At 40.6% G+C, this 21,073-nt stretch overlaps 1 protein-coding gene across 3 annotated transcripts in view; it reads left to right on the plus strand.

Annotated features, from left to right (window-relative positions):
• Positions 1-21,073, plus strand: part of adam12b (ADAM metallopeptidase domain 12b) — a 103,571-nt gene that overhangs the window by 40,504 nt on the left and 41,994 nt on the right. For 2 of the 3 annotated variants that reach the window (XM_061744941.1, XM_061744942.1), the window contains exons 4-10: positions 10,875-10,953; positions 13,442-13,518; positions 14,174-14,363; positions 16,180-16,245; positions 17,007-17,078; positions 18,837-19,006; positions 20,360-20,444. In XM_061744941.1, the coding sequence (XP_061600925.1) occupies positions 10,875-10,953; positions 13,442-13,518; positions 14,174-14,363; positions 16,180-16,245; positions 17,007-17,078; positions 18,837-19,006; positions 20,360-20,444 (739 nt within the window). The remainder of the gene's footprint in view (positions 1-10,874; positions 10,954-13,441; positions 13,519-14,173; positions 14,364-16,179; positions 16,246-17,006; positions 17,079-18,836; positions 19,007-20,359; positions 20,445-21,073) is intronic. The other variant, XM_061744943.1, reaches the window with a different exon arrangement.

Genomic DNA, 21,073 nt, shown 5'->3' on the forward strand with positions numbered 1-21,073 from the left:
CTACAATTTTCAACGTTGTGATTACAATTTCAGGATTCAGTAGGTGGTTTCACAGCAAATGCACACATGAAACAATCAACATCTTAGCTCCAGATTGATTATTTCACTGAACAGTTTGATGAGCTTAAATGTTGCTTTGCTGTGTTTCAGCCTCCCTTCCTCACACTGATATATAAACACGGCCACTGAGGTCCAATTGAAACAGTTCAACAATATGTTTGTGATCCTCACTAATAAGGTTTATTGGTATGTTCACACTACCAGCCCAAAACCAAGTATATCCTAATTGTATTTAGATATACTTTTTTGGCAGTGTAAATACCCAAAAAACAAATTAAATGTATTTTCTCCAAATGAGATTCAAGCCACACATGGAGATAATTTTGCAAATTGGTTGCACAGATGCGGCTCGACCTGAACGCTCTCTGGTTGTTCAAAGAAGATGGTAAACAGTCTTTTGTGATATCCACATTGCAAGCCTTTCTCTGTTAGCCATGAACCATGCACACCCATGCACTGACGTACCAGTGGCAACAGCTGTCCAAAATAAAGTAATACACAGACGCACCCTCAGTCTCTGGCGTCATTCTATGCATGTAGGTTGCATAGCAACAATGTTGATTAGGAAACGTCAGCAAGGACACATGGATCAGATATGGTCATTTGCAATAGTTAATGTGAATCGGAAGTACTGAAACTCTACGTAGCCTTTATTTCCTGTGACATTTAAAAAAAAAGGTTTACCGGTATCTATTTTATCTGGAACGTTTTTCTCTAATTGACAAGTAGTTGTGGCTTTATTTCCTCTTCTGCTGAAAAGTGACACTTTGTTGTGACATTCAGTTCAATGATACAAAACTGAAGAGTTCCTCCACCACTCAGGAGGTGTCACTAGTTGCTATGCAACCATTAACTTTCTACAAGTCATCTGTCCTAATCTATCTAATCTTTCCTTATCTGTTGAATGTCATTTTTCATTACGGTTTTGATGAGTTACTACAGAATCCATCTGAAGCCTGCAAGATTTCATTACACCCACTTTAAGTTACCTGAGTTTATCTACAGTATAAATGTGGATGCTCGCATCCACAGAGAAAATAGAAGTTGAGGGAGAAAGGATCCTTGGAGGTTTTGTCCTGCCAAGATTCAATTTCATGGAAAAATTTACGCTCTGTCTCAAATCTAATGTTTTATGTATCAGGACATGGAAAAACTCATCTGGTCATTACCAGGTCTTAAAATTAGGGAAATACAACCTGAGATGAACATTGCAACACTGGCGCAGGGTGTCAGTCATCCAGGTCATGGTTACTTGAATCAAGGCAACATCTGAACATCTTGATCTGAATGGTTTGGTTTCCAACAGTGTTTTTTGTCATCCACATTGCATCACATTTTTTCCATTCGCATGAACCATGCACCCCACTGCACTGTACCGGTGGCACCAGCTTGTATGTCTAAAATGTCTTAAGAAATGTTTTAACTTTCATCAAGTCCTCCTCAGTTTAGCTTATACCAATGAAGTCTTCGGGATGGAAAGAGAAATAACTTCAAGTATTTTAGATTCTGTCCAAGATACTCTTGTCTGACAGATAATGCCTGCGGGAAATTAAGTCATGCAACAGGACAGTTATCCCAATCACACCAACAGATATACACTATAAATAGCTGAAGAAGAAGGGAAACATGGGCCAGTCAAAGTGAAGACCTTAGCCTCATTGAAATGCTATTGCAGGACCTTAAGAGAGCAGTGCACAAACACCGACAAATCTCAGTGAACCGAGGTAAAAAAAATTAAAATATATGTGACTTGAAAGAAGCTGTATTTTCTTTCTTTATTAGCTTTGTATTATCCTCTACTTGTAGTATTTTTCTTTTTATGTGATACCAAGTGAAGCATTCATTTAAAGAGTCATTTTCTTTGTGATATGGCTTGCTAAAAGGTCTTGCAATTTATTATCAAGTGTCTGTATTTGCCATGTGATATTTTATTTCTTCTTTTTAGAGCGTCTGTAAGCGAGAACAGCCTCCACTAACGGTTTCACTGTTAAACGATTCATCACTCGACTCAGCTCTCTAGTATCTGAGCCTTCTTTTCCCCTTTGGGGTTTGTTTTACTGATGTAATGACTTTACTTGCTTCAGGCATCACATCACAGACACAGGAACCACGAAGTCTGGGGGGAGGGAACCGAGGAAAGCTGTTTGATCAAATGCTCCCTCATACTGATTGTGCGGCATGTAAAAACCTGTTCAACGAAGACAGGAAGTAGCTGGCTTCTCACCACTCAGCTTTTGCATCGTGGACGTGACATTTGTACATTTGTATCATCGGGGTCTTACTTTTTCAATAAATATGTCTTAATGCAAATTAGGTAGAAATATCTCTGGATTCCATTGTTTTTTTTCTTCTTTCTTTGTGATCTGAATGGTGATTCAGGACAGGCATTGTAATGTGGACCTTGGTGAACCTGGTGCAGAATATGATTCCCAAGAAAGTTGGAAGGGCACCATAGTAACTTTTCTTTGGTTATTATTTAAATGAGCTCGGCCCAGGAGCCTGACAGTTTTATATTCATTCACAGCCTGCCGGAGGCCATGTTTTGCATTTTTTGTTTTTTGTTCTCTCATTCATGTGGCTTGTTAGCTCTCCTAACGGTGAGGCTGAGGAACTTGTTCAGGTGACAGTCGGTTAAACAATTTGGTTTCCACCTTCAACAGAATTTTAACATATAATGGTTTGATTCGCAGCCAATTTTAGGTGAGTATTAGGTGAATCTTAATGCCTCTCGTGACACACTATTTCATTGAGCTTAAGAGATCTTAACAAATAGACAGCGGCGCTGGGAACCCTCGTAGGACTTCAATAGTCCTTGAATTATATTAAGAGAATCTAGCTCTTAGAATACAATCTTTTTTTCTTTTCTTTATTGAGGAAAAGAGTACAGTAGTGCAATTTACTTTGGTAACTACATCTAAATGTTTCAAGTTACTGTTGATCAGTCTTGACAACCAGCTTGGATGAATTCTAGCCTATTCTTTCTTAAACAGCAGCTTCAGCTTTGGGATATTGGTTGGTTTTCTCAAATTGACTGCTCACTTTCGGTCTTTCCCGAACTTTTGGATGAAGGTGTTGATTTCAGCTACGCCGCCCTAACCTTTAACATTTTCTTTTTTAACAACTTGTGTGTTTTAAGCCTGTTGTGGTGCTGCACGACTTTCCATTCATGAATTATTTGATGATTCCATGATGAGAAAAACATTCATTGATTCATTGATGATTTTTACACTTTAAATTAGGGTCCATCTGCAAAATATTGCAAAATAATCCTTATTTTCCGTGTGATTTGCAGGAAAAGTTAAACAAACCGCATAGATCAGTGGCTTGGTTCTTGCAGCCTTGCCCACAGTTGTTATTCAGTGTTGTCCTGATGGTGAAGCATTACTCGATGTGACAGCCACCTTTACTTGCTTAGAAGTCACTTTCGATTACTTTTGACCTCAAAGACTAACCCAGCATTGCTCTTGGAATGATTCTCGTTTGTCCCCCATTCCTGGGGAGAATAGCAATGACCTGGAACTTCACCCTTTTTACCTTTTTTTTTAATACAGACTTGAAAAGGCCCGAATCCACCTCTGTTTCTGAGCTCTTTTTTTTTTTACACTGAAAACGTATTGAAAAACTGAGATTAAATTGGAAAAAACGTACATTACAATATATTACAATATATATTTACACTGAAAATACTTGTAGGGTCACTCAAAAGTTTAAATACTCATGTAATATAATGACTTTTGGATACAGTAAGTTCAGCAAAGGAGGGCACTCCTTTAAGGTTGCAGTTTAAGGGATTTTATTGAATGGTTTTCTAGACTTTTCCCGCCTTTTATCTCAGGCTCTCTTCACTTTACTGTGGCTTTGCATAACCCCATACACCCACCACAGCTAAGCATAATCTAAAGGGACATTGAGCTGTTTGTAAATCAATTTGGAGCACAGCAGTATGTGGAAATAGAATTAGGCTTGTCAGCCACACCTTTTTAGATACTCTTCTCCTCTCCATCTCACTCTCCCTCCGTAGAAGCGAGTGGCTCTTTCCCCCCTGAGTTTGGCATTCGCTACCATAAGCAGCTGCTATAGGAAGGCTTTGGGTAAGGCTTGTGGGGGAGAGGGGATTAAAAGAAATCACTGAAGTTAGCAGTCTTCAAAGGAAAGCAGAAAGACTGCAAGGAGCCACATTCCTCTCAATGGTTTCATGCTCAAGGGGATTTGTGTAATGGTGAATTATTACATGAGGCGTGGAGTCACATATATGTAAATAAGTCAACACTTTCAATATACTCTCTGAAAGCCTCAGAGAAAGAGATTTAGATTAAAGAAAGAGAGTAACCATTGATTCGTGTAAACGTCGAGGAACACGTCGCCTTTCAGTTTGTTGTGCTGTGTTTGTTAGTGTAGATCGAAGAACTCATCAGAGCTGGCGTCGGGGTCACGTCTATGGGCCGTGACTTCGGTTTTGACAGAAAGTCATATCTTACAATGTAGTTTGTGCGATAGAGGAAGTATACTCTGGTGTAATACGTTTTTCTGCCCTTCTGTTTGTGTAGGATACATTATATTTCAGCAATCCACTAAAGTCAACAGATGGAAGCAGGAAAAGGAGAAAATTGAGTTTTCTGATGCGAGATATCCCAGGGATCACAGGTTGAAGGTTTCACATCAGCTACTGCAGCAACGCAGCGAGTGTTCCTGGGAAACGTGGGTAATTTAGATTTAGATTTACTGGAATACCTTCCCCAAACTAGTGAATCATATTTCTAATTATATTCAAACAATATAAACACGAACAGCTTACTAGGCTCAAAAGCCAACTGCGGCGAGCTATTCAGCTTTTCATCCGGCTTTTTGGAGACAGTCAATAATTCTCTCTGTAAATTAAATTCCAGAGAAGTAAATGTGGAGTAGCTGTTTGAGGTGGGGAATGAAACGGATTCAATATTTATGTTTTCTCCGCGACAAATAGCTGTGTTTTCTGCCTCCCAGAGGTGCGGGTAATGAGTCTGTCATTTATCACATTTAACCTGGGTGACTATGAAGGAATTGTTAATTAGATGTTAGACTGAGTCTAATGAACACAACACACACTCTCTGGAGCAACAAATCTATAGTTATTGACCAAATTTATTTCAGATTCATAAAATATTTTTGAAAAATAAAAAATAAGCTTTTCCATGAGGACAGCATGCAGCAGTCCCTACATAAATTATTCAGTAAGTCACCTGCAGATTGAGTATGTTTGAGTAAAGGCTGTTGCCTTGTTTATTTATTTATTTATTTTTTGTGAAGGGGTGGTGGGGGAGTGTCTCATTTATGAAAAAATGCAAATATATATATTATGGTATTCCTATGGCACAAAGTAAAACGACAAAGCCTAAAGCCAGAGAGATGCCTTCAAAATAAAAGTTGCACCTTATAAAGCCTAATAAACAAAAATGACCAAAATGATTCAAAGTTGTATTTTGACTAACACTTTTTGATTAGGGATTTATGGTCATATTCTGAAATTATGAAACAGGATCGTTAATCATGCATCTCCATCAGATGAATATAAATCCTTATCTTCTTTTCTTGATTTACTTTTCTGTTGCTTTGGACGGATGCTGGATTTACGGCGTCATGACTTGTGAGTGTGCTTGACGAATTTAATTTACCTCCAGTTGCATTTATTGTGATGATATCATCATCACTTACCACCAGTTGCCAACTATATAAATACAAATATTCTCTAAACACCTTTTTTTCTTTGTTATTTCCTGGCTTGTACGACAAAGCATGAATAAAAGCAGTTGAGGTGAAGAGGAATCCAACATGATCAGAATCCTGTGCTCAGCAAAAGTAAAATTGTTCTTCAAGGTAAAAAATCTAAGATTTGTTCCAGACAGACTCGTCACAGGTTGCAAGAAGATATTTCCTCTGTGATGTTCATCCTAAGTAATGGATTAAGTTAATGCTTGCTTGGGGGAAATTGCATTGCTCCACTTCAGTTCAGTAAGACAAAGCGCAAACAATGTGACATCAGCATCGGGTAAAAAAGAAACAAGCTCAGCTGCTGGCGCACATTAGCATTTTGCACAAATCGGACAAAGAATTAATTCAAAATCCTCCAAACAGACAGAATTGATCACATATTATGAATAACTGTATGTTTGCTTTACTTTATGTGTGGATCATAAAATCCCACAAACGAAGCAGGTGTAAACAAACACATCTGAAGGCACTTCCTGGAGGCAGTCTCAAGCTAATCTGAACAGATTTGCTCCCAGTCCCTTAATCCAACAAGTAGTGGTAAAATCCTGATCACTTTGATCATCCTGCAGATTATCTTATCAGAGTTTGCTGCAGTTTGAAAATTATTTTAATTTAAATATCCAACATGTTAAATATTTATGATCAGAAACCCTGTTGTGTGTGGATGGAATGATACATAACTGACAGGAGAATTACCTATTAAAATGTATCTAACAGTATTTATGCACACAATCTCAGTGGGGTTAATGTATCTTTCGTGTGATATGATTGCCCTCTCTGCAACAGACTAATGGAAAATATTTAACATCTTTCTGCAAATGCTGAAGGACCTACGCTTCTTTAACACGTGAAGTCTGCTCTGTCCTTTCTTAAACAGCATCAGTGTTGCATATCCAGTCCAGTCTTCTCTCCAGGTAAACACAGAGGTATTTGTACTCCTCTATCACCTCCACTTCTTCTCCCATGATGGAAAGACTATTTGACTTTGTCCTGGCCCTCCTAAAAAACACAATAATCTAATTTGTCTTGTTCACATTCAAGATCTTGTCCATCACTGATACACCCCGCAAATGCAGAATCATCTGGGTATTTATGCGGATGACAGGACTCAGACTCTTGCTGAAAGTCTGAGGTGTACAACGTAAAGTGGAATGGTGAGAGTACAGTCCCCTGAGGTGCTCCCGTGCTGCCGACCACCTGGTCAAATGCACAACCATGTAGTCTAGGGATGGGCGGTATGGACTAAAAAATGTATCACGATAATTTCTGGAATTTATCCTGATAACGATAGAAATGACGATAAAAAAATACCATTTCAACTCCACCTTTGTAACTATAAATCTATCACCACATTCAGTCTTTGGAGCCCCCAAAACACTGCTCTAAAAGAATACTAAATACTACTAAAATACACCCATTAAATTGAATTGATAAAAGATCCCCGTTCCGCCATGTTTGTTACACAAAAATGTATCAACGGGAATTTCCTTCTTTCTTTCTTTCTTTCTTTCTTTCTTTCTTTCTTTCTTTCTTTCTTTCTTTCTTTCTTTCTTTCTGGCTCATTTCTTTCTGGCTCATTTCTTTCTTTCTTTCTTTCTTTCTTTCTTTCTTTCTTTCTTTCTTTCTTTCTTTCTGGCTCATTTCTTTCTGGCTCATTTCTTTCTTTCTTTCTTTCTTTCTTTCTTTCTTTCTTTCTTTCTTTCTTTCTTTCTTTCTTTCTTTCTTTCTTTCTTTCTGGCTCATTTCTTTCTTTCTTTCTTTCTTTCTTTCTTTCTTTCTTTCTGGCTCATTTCTTTCTTTCTTTCTTTCTTTCTTTCTGGCTCATTTCTTTCTTTCTTTCTTTCTTTCTTTCTTTCTTTCTGGCTCATTTCTTTCTTTCTTTCTTTCTTTCTTTCTTTCTTTCTGGCTCATTTCTATTTCTTTCTTTCTTTCTTTCTTTCTTTCTTTCTTTCTTTCTTTCATTCTAGCTCATTTCTTCCTTCCTTCCGTCATCAACGGGAATTTATCGTTTTTACCGTGAGATGACAAATTCTTACTGTGGATAATTTTTTTGACGGTTTATCGTGAACGGTAAAATATCACCCATTCCTAATGTAATCTCACAAACTGTTGTCTGTTTGTCAGGTAGTCAGTAATCCAGGAGATTGTGGAGGCGTTTGCCTGACTCCTGGAGTTTCCTATGTTGGAATGCAGGCTGGGTGCTGTTAAATGCACCGGAAAAATCCAAGGACATGATCTCCACAGTGCTGCCTGCTTTGTCCAGATGACTGTGGGTTTGTTGAAGCAGGTGTCTGATGGCATCTTGATACAACTGATGTGACGGCTTCAGAGTAATAGTCATTAGGGGAACAAGACAATATATCCTCCACAGCACGAACCTTCTCCTGGCTCAGGCTGAGGTTGAAGAGGTGCTGCAGAGTCCTACATAGCTGATGTGGTTGGATACGATGATGGAGCAGCAGCAAGATCAGTGACTGAGGTGGAAGATGAGACAGCTGGGGTGTGACAGGGAAGCTGTGGGTCAAGGGAGGATAGGAGGTCTGTTTGGCTGGGGGCAGGAGAGGAAGGATGTATCCAGACTTTCATTTGTCCGGTCCTCCGTCTGCTTAAATCCTGTGATCTTCTTCATCCCTGACCAGCCCTCTCTTGCGCTGTTCTGTAAAGAGACCTGAAACACACAAAAATGTGTAAAACACATGACATTGGTGATGAATTGTCATCCCTGGTCAAGTCCTTGGTCATGCTGCCTGCAGAGACTTCATCTAAACTCTTTTTTTAATGTGGGAATTTTCAGATAGAAACAGCCACCGTCTGCTATGTTTGCTCACACTATTTTTCTTTTACCGGTGGTCTCTCACTTTTTGAAAATCACTCAAGTTCTAAAAATCTCTCACTATTTGCCAGTCTTGAAATGATCTAAAACCTGATTGACATTGTTCAATTCAATTCAATTTTATTTATATAGCGTTTGTTACAACAGAAGTTGTCTCTAGGCGCTTTCCAGAGACCCAGATCATGACCCCGAGCAATTATTACATAAACATAACATAAACAATGACAATAAAAAACTGTTCCTGGTGGGAAAAAATCCTTAAGCCAAACAGTGGCAAGGAAAAACTCCCCTTTGTTGATGTCTGCGGCATCATCTGGTATCTTTGAAGCTGAAATCGTCACATCTTTCATCTGGACTGAAGAAATGTGTTGAAGAAGAAACAATTTTTCGTGGATCCATTGGATATTCTGCAATTCTCTTTCATTCATACTGTACATACCACCGCCTTTTTCTTATAAGATACTTATATAGAAAATCTAAGCAGGACCGAGAAAGCTCACCCACTGGATCAAATTCCTGACAATTTCAGATGTAGCAGTCTCAGTCTAAATTGCGACTGATTGGCTGCATCCTCCTCTCCACAAAACAGGTAAGGAGCTGGGTCGCTGTGGAAGAGAAAACAATTACATGGAAGTACTCTGATGTGCAGAGAGAACCTGGACACGTTATCTATCTTTTTAAAGAGTTGTGTTGGCCCAGCAGCTCTGAGAAAGGCAAAGCGGGGGACTTTAGAGCGACGTTAAATGGGAACCACGAGCATCTGATCTTCATTGAGGTGATTTAGAGCGTTTCAGCCGTAACACACACACTTCCACACCACAGAGTTACAAAGTAACCACACAGGGCAGAGGAAACTCTCTACAAACACACTCTAAACATCCATGGCCTCATAAAGTCTGTGTACTCATGCCAAGGAGTTGATTACAGGGAGATCCCGTCATGTTAATCCCGCAGCCTCTCCAGCGTGCGGCCTTGTACCAGGGGCCACACATAAGCCGGTTTTCCCATCATGTCCCCGTATATGTAGCACATGAGCATTTGCTTGGAATTAACACTCATGTTGCACAGAATCCATCTACACTGTAGACGGAGCATGTGGGATTTGCTTTCCTTTCAACTGAAACGTTGATGTGTAATTGTTGGAAAGGGGTTGTTCATCAGTATCACACTTAAACATGCTGTTTTTGCAAGTTCGGTATCAATATGTACATATTTTTTCAATATTCCCATTAAGCCGACACTACGCTGTGATGCGTCATCAAATTTTAATGGGATATAGCGGGCTCTTCAAAGTGATCGCTGCCCGCTTGGCTTATCACATTTGGTTTAAAGGTTTCTAATGGCGTGATAAGGCACATTAAAGCGATAATAAGTGTTTAATGAAATTAAATGCGGTAAAGCTGAGGGCAGAGGACTGATCATTTTTTAAACAGGTCATAAAAAATGAACTTTAAATATACAGCGACGATTAAATAGTCCAGTAGCATGAAAAAGTGATTTATTGGAAATAATCCGGTTTTATCTCGTTCTGGTTGGAACAGTTTAGATGGATATGTTTGATTTTCATTTCAGTTCTTAAATCCTCTCGACATCCTTTTCTTTCTTCAGGAGTTGTTTTTGGCAGTTGGGATTAAAAAGAAAAGAAAAACAAACTCTTTGACTGACTGTTATGCATCTTAATCATCTTTGAAAGCACATAAAAAGGACTCCACCCAATCTGGTGAGAGTTGTGAAAGTTTTAGTTGTCTCTCTTTAATGTGAATCCTTCACAGGTTTTTCCGCCTGTCTCATGTTCTGTTTCAGTACTAAAAACACACGCTTATTCTCGGATTCTCTGAGATCATCCGTGTGATTATGCAGCTGCAAAAGATGGGTGTTCCTCCTGCGTCTTAGCCAGCGCTCAGGGTGCGGCTCCGTGCGTCCATCTGTTCCTGCCTTTGGGAAGGAAACACATAAACACAGTTTTGAATATGTCCACGGACTTGCACGTGCAAGAGATTATATCCTCAGCAGGGATTCGGCTCGTACTGAATGCCAAGGGATTTAGGGACACATTCAAATCACTTAATGATTCTGTGGATAAATTAAGTCTCCTTTTATTTACAATGCTCAGGATTCCACATTTTTTACTGCAAAACTACACAACATGGAATTCAGAAAACACTCTTTTTGTTAATACACTCAGATTTACAGTATTGAAAAAGTGTGTTTCATGTGTCCGTTTTCTTTTCAGGGTCCTTTTTGCAGGCCACTACACCGAGACGCATTACAGGGAGGATGGCAGTGCAGTCACCGGTGCTCACAACTTCACGGTATGCCTGCAGTTGCATTGTGTCAAACTGTTTTACAGTTTGGTTTCAGATTTCAGAGTGAAAAAGTGCACAGTATCCTTGTATTTGTTCAAAATGAAATTAAGATAATCATATTCCATTGTTTAATGAGACTCAGTGTGTATTTTAAAGCCTCTGACCACTGCAGAGCGTGACGTTTATCCTATGGCCTACATGGTGATAAGTGGTGTTTGATGCCGGTTGTTTGCCAGCCAGCGTTGCCATCAGGATTTGTCTCGAAATCTCCCTTTTAGCCCGCGGTGCTGGTTTTGTTCAGTGTTTACAATCCCTTATATAGAGGAGCACTTGCTTCTGTTTTGTTTTGAATTTCACATACTTGTCAACACTACTCACCGACAGGTTTAAAACATCAGTTTAAGCGCCACGCACTTGAACGCCAAGCCAGCATATTTCATTATCTGATATTCTTACCTCCCATAACTGCGGGTACAGGTTATTACACGTTTTCTTTGTTTCTTTTTTGTTTTTTTGTTTTGTTTTTTGTCGCTGCCCTTTTGAAGCTCACTTGGTTTAAATTGAACAGCTGTGACGACAGTCTGCCAGGTTGCTCGCAGCTTTGAGGAGCAGTTTGGTAAATTTGGCAGTGAAAGGCAAGTTGACTTCACACGGCTTTTCGCTAACAGCTTCCGACACAGCGTCTCCCTCTCACTTTTAATTCTGTGTGGGAGGATGTTGCAGGCATCAGGTTGTCAATTCGACATGCTGCATTGTCTTAGTGCGCAGCTTCGTGCAGCTGCACACTTTCAGCACCTGCTGTCGGCCCGAGACTCCCCGCCGCTCCGTCAGGGCTTAAGCAGACTTTCTGAGAAGCGGCAAAAAAATTGTGATGAATGAAGGAAAAAGGAGTCCAGTTTTGTTCTGTTTTAAGGCTTTTAAGATTACCGTGACCTGTTTCTTTTTTTTTTTTTTGTGAGAATCTGAACCAGTCCAACACCTGCTGTCCCTGAACTCACCAATCTGCCATGTGGCAATCAGGGATCAGGAGGAAAGAGGCAAACTATAAATAACCTGCATTCAGTGTTGCTGAAATGAAGTCCCTCTTTCCCTGAGGGTTAAAAGCAAAGGACCGAATTTAAAGATACAACCTATTTTAGGGACATAAAACCCTCCCTGTAGATGAGCATGGGCAAATCCAGATGCCTCCTTGGCACTTAAAACAAACCGCTATTCATGCCTGTTGTCTAGTGTATCATACGGTACACCATGGGAGAGTTATAATTTTTTTATTTTACACAACCGTTTAAATTTACGATTTCCACCAACCATTTAGGAGTAACTTTAGTGAAAAGCTATCGGTACAAATGTGTGACACGCTGGTGAAGCTTGTCTGTGATTGTAATCGTACTTCAGAAGTCTTTAAGGCACCTTAAATAATCAAATATGTGCGTAAAGCTCCTTTTTTTCTGCTTTCCAATCTTCTTTTCCTTTCAACTGGTCCCTTCATGGGTCACCACGGCAAATCACTGCCTCCATCTAACCCTACCCTCTGCATCCTCCTCTCTCACACCCACTTACTTCCTGTCCTCTTTCACTTCCGTCAGGTTTTGAATTATCTAGGCGTCTTAAACAGTTTATGAGTTATGGTCTTGAGAACTCTGCCACATCCTGTTGGCGACAACAGTAAGGTCATAAAGGGGTTTAACTTGACTTAGATTTGTTTGTTTTTTTACAGTTTTATGAACAGATAACGATAAATAAATCTCATATTTCTAAATGAAGAAATAATTTCAATGTTTTCTCGTTAGTTGGCACATGCCTTGAATAATCTGCAACTAGTTTTAAAGTTCGACTGCTAAATAAAATGGCTTGCACAATTCATAATCCGATTAGTCGATTAATTGTTTCAACAATCGATAGATTAATCAACAAGACGAATGGTTGTTATTTGCAGCCCTTCTTGCAAGTAACAGTTGATTTACGGGGTTCTAGTGATCCTCCGGATGATGGATGGAGATCTGTATTCTCTCAACAGTCTTATACTCAAACAATAATTGTTCAGAATAGATAGATATTCTCTTTTTCTTTCACCACACTGCTCTGACAGAATGGGGATGACAGAATGGAATGAAAGATAAACTACTACCATCTAACCGTCACCTTGTATGCATGTCAGCTATCCTGCTGCTGCCTTTAAATGTGTGAATTGAGTTAATTTTAAAAGGCCTGTTTGTAAAGGGACGGAGCGAGGGAGAGAGTGCTCTGCAGAGCATGCTAATTGAAGTGAGCATGCGTTGGGCAGCATGAGCACAGTTCCAATGTTTCCTCTCATCATTTGCTCTTTTGAAGTCAGGTAAAAGCTTCGGTAGTGCAACAGAAAGTGCAGCACCTTTTGTATAATTTTAATGTTTCTAAGTGCGCAGGGAGTGAAGCTGTGCTTGTATAAAGCTTTTTGTTTCATCTCCAGCATGTGAGCCCGTTTTTTTGTTTTTTTTCTCTCTTTCCTTTGTAGAATAACTGCTACTATCATGGGGAAGTGGAGGCACATCCAAGCTCTGATGTTACCGTCAGTGTCTGCTCGGGCCTTCGGTGAGAAACACAAGGATCATTTGGTATTCAAACTGCATCTCCAAGCTGCCCTTTAAGTGCTATTTGCCACTGCAGAGTTTGCATTTACTTAAGTCACCCAGCAACTCGGCCCATCGTTCCTAAGCCCCTTAAGGGTGCTGTCAGTAAGACGGTGTGACTCACAGGAAAAGGAGAAAATGTCACACTAATGTCTTCGTTCACAGAGGCATCCAGAAAATATTTGCTCTCGTTTTGGCAGAAATTGTCATCTGGCTGTTGCAAATGGAGATTCAAATATTTTTGCTTCACAGTTCACATTAATGAGCGGGGAAGGCAGATAGTGTTGAGGTTGTCATGACAAGCTTCGATCAAAACAGAGGCTGCTGTGAATCAGAATTTTCAAGAGGTGTATTTTCAAAGGATTTAGTGGATTTGTGAATAATGACAGCGCCCTATTAAAAGTCTACTGAAAAAAAAAAGTCTTAATGTCGGCAACTTGTAGCTTAACAAAGAAGTGTTTCAGAGTTTAATTTGGCCTCGGTAAAAAGTTGGCTTGCAGAAAATAAACTGCTTCCTCGGTTGTCACATATTCCATTAGGGAGAGTCACATTCAATCATTTTTCTATTTGAAATTGCTCAGGCTTTAATGTTTCATTTTCTTTCTCGGGCTCTGCAGAGGCCTCATTGCACTTGAAAACAAGACACTTTTCATCGAGCCCGTCTCCGGCCGTGACACGGGGTCCCACTTCATCTACCGAGTGGAAGAGCTCAGACTGGCCCCGGGGTCCTGTGGCCACGGCTTCAACGTGTCCTCTGTCACCGCTGAAAACCACATCAAAAGCCCCTTCCAGTCCTTCCACACACGGGTGAGATTACAGAGTTATTTTTATTGCAGAGTAGAACTGTTAGATATCACAGTGCAAATGCAGCCTAATCAAAAAAATGTAGGGCTTTTTTTATTCGTCATCAAACGTGTCTAATGAGACTAACATTCAACTGATAAATGATGCATTTGACCAAATATGAGTGAATTGGCGAGCACACCGATTTGGAAAGACTCCCTTGGGGTGTTGCCTCGAGTTTGACACTCATTTTATCTGTGTTGTGAGCCCAAAATGGAGGGCCCGTGCAAAAGGTTTGGCTCGAGATTTGCATGGAGCAGGTGCAGCATCCATCTGCCCTCATTTTCAAACGGCTTCATTTGAGTCAAAAAGTGGGACTTGTTCACACACGGGACCTAATCACCCCTGAGTAATACTGGAGGTTTATCGAAGAAAATTGGTTCTGTGCTGAAACATGGCACTCTGGGACAGTGGGGGAATGCTAAATGTAATGTAAAAGCCAGGCCTTTGTGTGAGGTTCTATTTTATCTGAAGAGCTCTACAAGTGAGATGTGATCTCATTTGAAAATATCCACATTTGAGGATAGATGGATGGATAAATATCTGGTCAAATTTGAGCTTTTACTAATGATCTAGCGCTTATTGAAGACAAAAGCTTGACATTTGGTCAAGCATGACACTAGTCTATGGTGAACGCACACACGGCCCAAGATAATGAGTAAACATTTAGAATACACTATCAACGGCGTAGTCATGATTCAAATCAGAGGCTCGAAGTTGTACAGCTCATCATCAACATTTAACCACAGTTAGCACTAGCTACCTGCTTTTTTTAATACTTGAAAGTGAATATACTAATGTATTGCTTGTAAAGCTATAGTGCAAACTAAAATCCTAAAATCCATTCCAACACATGCAACATCTGTGTTAGAGAACAGCAGCATCACCAGTGGCACCCATGATGTTTCCTCCTCCTCCTCCTTGCTGAAGAGTGATTTTGACCGCTCCCGTACGATGTTTATAGGAGGTGGACACTATGATCTCACACGTTGATTAGTAACAGTTCAGCTCTCCGTTGTCACCACAGTGTTCTCTTTGTAGCCACAAGTGACCATATTTGTACAACTGTGTGGCCTTGTGAGTGATACTTGGACAAAAGCGTATAACGTTGAGGCGTGATCACTTTTTAACTAGTGAAGTACAGTACATCTTAATGACTTCTGGGGAAAATCCAGGGAGAAAAGTGGATGCTTTGGAAAAGAAGTCTGTTGAAACTAGATATGATTTAAAGCTGAGAGGCTATCAGATATTTTGCACTTGAAAGCACTTTCTCATAAGTTTCTTGACTTAACACCACATGACTGCATCCATCATTTACAGTATGTTCATCCTGTGGTCCCTCCATATCTGCAGAGGAGCCCCAATGACCTTTAATATGGAAAGCGTTGAGCTTTCTGCACTGATAAATTATCTGCGTGTCTCCCAAGAAGCTTTGGGGAACCAAACTCTCTCGTGCACTTAAAATAACATTAAGAGGGGAGTTCAAGGTCTGATACCCAGCAACATTTTCCTGTATTTGTCCTTAGCTCGTTTCACCAGGCGCCTCGCTTCATATCAACTGTACAAACGTGAGAATGGACTCACTCTTCTCAGGTTCTCCTTGGCGAAAAAAAAGGAAAAAAAAGACTGTATTTCCACAGGGGCCCTTTTTTCAAGACATTGCAGGTCTGTGAGAAGCAATAGAAGATGAAACTGTCTAGATCTCAGAGAGGATCAAATAGAGAAAAAAGGATCCTCAGTGCGTTTCTAACTTGGAGTTTGTTTTCTGTTTTTGCCGCAGCACAAAAGGCACGTTCAGAAGACGACCAAGTACGTTGAGCTGATCATCGTAGCAGACAACAGAGAGGTAATCCATCTGCTTCTCTTCCAAATCCCAAATAGTTTTTTTGAACAACAGGTATAATGCTGAAGACACAGCTGCCCCTCATGGTATATGCAGAGAAAAAACCCCAAAGTAATCTTCAGTAACAATAGAGAATGTCCCTGCAAGAAAATAAGGTGATTGTGCAAAAACCTCTGTTGTTCTGTTGCAGCAGCTGTTTCTTTTCTAACAGGAAGTTCTGTTTCCGTTTTCCCAGCTGAGCGGACCGGAAACAGGAAAAACAGTCATGTGTTTACAGCAGAGTTGACCTAAAGCAATGATGAGCACATTGGGTTTCCTCCTGACAATCCTCTGCTAGTAACGCTGACCTCAATGGAAAATTCGGAAATAAAATCAGGGATCAAGTGTGCTGCGATGCTCACATTTGAAGTCCAGCATCAATGCAGTTGGACACACAACAGTGTGGATGTGCACGGCCCGACTTCGCTGCGATTTAGATCCAAAGCTTTGCAGCTTGTGAAATTTGCCAATACACCTGCTTCCTGCAGTCGATTTTTCTAGATGCAGATGGTCACAGCTTGACAGCCTGCCTGACACGCTGAAAAAACATATTGCCTGTAAATATTTCAAGCTGACATTCATCCAAAATACAGTCTTTCAGAGTGTCCTGTGGTGTTTTGACAGTTTTTAGTTTGGAACATGATTGTCTAAAATATGTCTCCTTGAAAACCCGCTGCTCGCAAATTCCCAAGGCATCCACTTGTAACGTGCAATTTTGTTTTCAGTTTCAGAAACAGGGAAGGGACGTGGAGAAAGTCAAACAGAGGCTGGCTGAGATAGCAAATTATGTGGACAAGGTAAGATAAAAAAAAACAATAAAAGATTTTCTCAATTTTGAAGGTGGGATAAATCACTGTTTTTGGACAGAGAAACATTGGCCGGGTTTCCCAGATCCAACCTCTCTTAAGGATTTAAGAGAGGTTCAAAGAAGGTTTGAACTAAGAGAGAACCCTAAGATACGGGTGTTTCCCAGATGACTTCTTAACACCGTCCTTTAGTTTCGCTCTTTCAGAAGCTCTTTGGAGCAGCTGTCCGGTTCTGAAACCAAATCAATCGATGCCAGGCAAATCGATCACCGATCACTATCAGCGCATTTTCACACGCAGCACTGCTGCCTAACGCACTAATTCACTGCTGCCTGTGCGTTATAATAAAAAATTAAGATGATAAATATAATTCAATGACCCTTTTTCATCCAAACGGTGCGTTACTCCGTTATTTCTGGCTACAGTGAGGCTTTTTTTCCCCACACGCAGAAACCGGGAGGAAACGGGGTGGGCGTTTGTGTGTGTTCAAAAACATGAGCCAAGAGAAGGCGAGTTTCGCAAATCGCAACGTGGAATTACAGCAATCCCTGGTTTTTCGCAGGGGTTATGTTCCAAAAAGAACCCGTGATAAGTGAAATTCTTTTTACAATTATAGAGCGCTTCAGATTGCAGAGATCATCCCCGCCACGCACGTATTCCTGCTCTTCTGATGCTGCTGCATCCCGCAGGTGGGTTTTTTCAAGAGAAGAAAATAGTTATGGGTCGTTGTCTTCGCTCTTTTTTCTTCTGGGCAAAAAGATTCTTTAATATAAACCGACACCATTGATTATATTTGAGACTGTAATGAACGATTCATCAAAGGATCCCGTTGATCAGCTGCTGCTTCCCTGTCATCACATAGATGCGCTCGGGCGCGGCGCAGGAGGATCGGTGTCCCGGCTGCCTGGACAGCCCGGTCCGACACACGTCCAGGGGACTGAAGTGCTGACGCACGAATGCGTTCATAAAAACAGTTCTGCTTCGCGCACGGTGACGCGGTTGATTTGCAGCGAGAACATGCTGTATAGCAGCCAAATCATCAAATAAATGATATTCATGATGATCGTTTTATTTGTGCGTAATGCATAAAGCATATACAGGAACACACTTGTTATTCCTTATTTTTCTTTTTTTTCCCCCCTTTGCTGTCACCAATAAATGCTAAACAATATAAATCTATAGTATAAAATAGATCAAAACTTGTGCGGGGTGCATTGTTTTAATATCTCATTGCTTGGTGTAATATTGTTTTGCCTGACGCGGCTGGATCTGTGAGTCTTTGTTCACTAAGATGGTTGTAAAGACTGGGTCAGCAGCATCTTTCATTTCCTTCTTAATGAAAGAGATACTTAAGCTAAGAGCAACTCTGGGAAACGCGATTTTCTTTCACAGGCTCCTTAAGAAGGTTTGAAAGAAGTCTTTCGCTGTTAAGAACTACTTAACTGATCTGGGAAACCCGGCCATTGTTGGTAGCGGAGACTAATGGGGTGACTGTGTGATGTATTCACTTCTCTCTAAAGCCTAAGATGTTAGCCAGAGATGTAAATGTCTTACAGGTAGATTGTCTTTAGGGAAAGAATGGAAAAGACATGCCATGTGAAAAAACAAGACATGCTGGAAAAGCCTTCCATAATGCCTCAATTATTTGTTTTAGGCTCTTTAGAACATTTGTGTTATCAAAACTTTATAAATGCTGCAACATCTTAATCCACTCTGACACTCTTTGCCTGCCAACGCGCTCCTCTTCAGTTCTACAGGGCCCTGAACATCCGGGTGGCTCTGGTGGGTCTGGAGGTGTGGAGCGATGCCGACAAATGTCCCGTCACTCAAGATCCCTTCAACACCTTGCACGAGTTCCTGGACTGGAGGAAAGTGAAACTGCTGCCCCAGAAACCCCACGACAACGCTCAGCTTATAAGGTGGACATTTGATTCGACACGGGGAATTGAGCCAACAAATTGAGCCTTTGGCTGTTTTTTTTTTTTCTTCTTCTTCTTTTGAAGCTTTCAGCTGAAAAACATCCTCTGATTCAATCAGGGACAACAACTGTAAGATCAATCTGAACAGAATTGGTTTTGATGGGAAAGGTTCAGTAGCTATATTGATACTGGTGTGATTAACCACGCTTGTTACGCAACAAATAAAGTGCAGAAATTAATCCATTTTAGTCAGAGTAGTGCCTTAATATAACTGCACACGCAACCCTATTGTGACACAACCCTAGGTCTGGTATTAGATGGTAAGGAGACATTGATCTAAAAACATTTATAAAGGGGCCAAAAAGATGTGAATGGAAGCAGTTTTGAGTGAGAAAGAATATTTGCCAACATTCATCAAAAATAGTTTACTATCTTAAGCCCCAAAAATCCTAAATATTGTTCTTCCGCTTAAATGGTAGTGTAGTTAGGGTCCCAAGAGACAAACTGAGGTAACTTTAACCCAGTATGTGTACAGAAAATGTATAAAAAGGACTGTTTGGACAAGTCGACTGTCAAATATGATGCAAACTGCTGTCAATAGATTGAAAAGGAGGAGAGTTTATGTCCTGCGCTTGCTTAGAACTGGATCAGTAGTTACGTTAGACATGTTTGAGTCATGTCAGAGGCTTAAAGTAGCAGTGGATTTTGACTTTAAACGAAAACGAAACTTAGGTCCATTACCCCAAAACAAATTCTGTTCACACATCACGCGCTTTGAGTTGCATAATTTTGGTCCCTAACAAAGGTTTAGTCTCTTATAATATACTTGAGGTTGTTTCTACTCCAGAATGGTTCTCTAAATGAGTTTCTAAATCAAAAATGGCTTTACTTGAGGAAAGTAATGCTGAATATTGAACTTTCTCCTGGATTCACTTGAAAAGAACATCGTATGAATAGTTTAGTCATGCCGTATCAAACTACCTGCATCCCCCTGCAACACCGCTTCACAGAAATAGTCAAAACTACTTTGGTCTTTGGTGCATGCAGTTGCATATTATTGAGGTCCAAGAAAAAAAACATCTTTCCCATATAATTTCTTTTTTCTGTGTAGCGGGTCTCCCCTGCAAATCTCCCATGTATGTTATTTAAGCAGATTCATTTCCAGTGGTTTTTTCATGCCATCATGTACTCCAGAAAAGTTAGATAATAGCTTTTTTTTTTTTTTTTTTACATAAGTAGCTGCTGTAATAAATACACACATTGTAAGTAAACAGCTAAAGCATGGACAACCGCTACCACAATCATGGCTTTCAGACCCTCAGCATTTTAATCCCCTGCTTCTTTCCTTTGCAGCGGGGTTTACTTCCAGGGCACCACCATTGGCATGGCGCCCATCATGAGCATGTGCACCGTGGAGCAGTCAGGAGGCATTGTCATGGTGAGTCTCCGACCTTCTCCCTGCTCCCAACACGCCTCCACCCTCCTCTTCCTCTGTGTAGCTTGATTGTATCAGTGTGGACATTGTCCAGATCGAGCCCGCTAACACGATCCAGACGTGGTTTACATGGGGAAGGTGTTCGTTGTTTGCTGGAAGGGCACTCACCGGCGAGTCTGCCAGGAAGCCATGCTTAATAACATAATGCTATTTGTCCTGGCACTCCCTTAACATTACCCCAAACACACACATGCACTATAAAAAAAATATATTCCCAGAGGCTTAGCTCTGCAGACACACACACACACACACACACACACACACACACACACACACACACACATATCCACACTGTTCGATGTGGAGCCTTGCAGTCATGCAACGAGAGCCATGCCGACAGCTGTCTAATGTGAGTTGAATGTGTGTCGAGATTACTTGCGCCCTGCCGGATTGAGCTCTGCTGCTCCAAGGTGGGGTAAAAGGATTGGCCGGGGCAACTGGGTAAATCAAGGGCCACAGCTATTAAGCACAACCATATTTAAGTCTTTATTAAATGTGGTAGAGTGTGGATTCCAGCTCTTAAAAAGCACACGTTTGATTCATTTTTTGTACCCAGCTGAGCGTCACCCCAG

The sequence above is a fragment of the Cololabis saira genome, chromosome 17, assembly GCF_033807715.1.
Source record: "Cololabis saira isolate AMF1-May2022 chromosome 17, fColSai1.1, whole genome shotgun sequence".
NCBI classification, from domain to species: domain Eukaryota; kingdom Metazoa; phylum Chordata; class Actinopteri; order Beloniformes; family Belonidae; genus Cololabis; species Cololabis saira.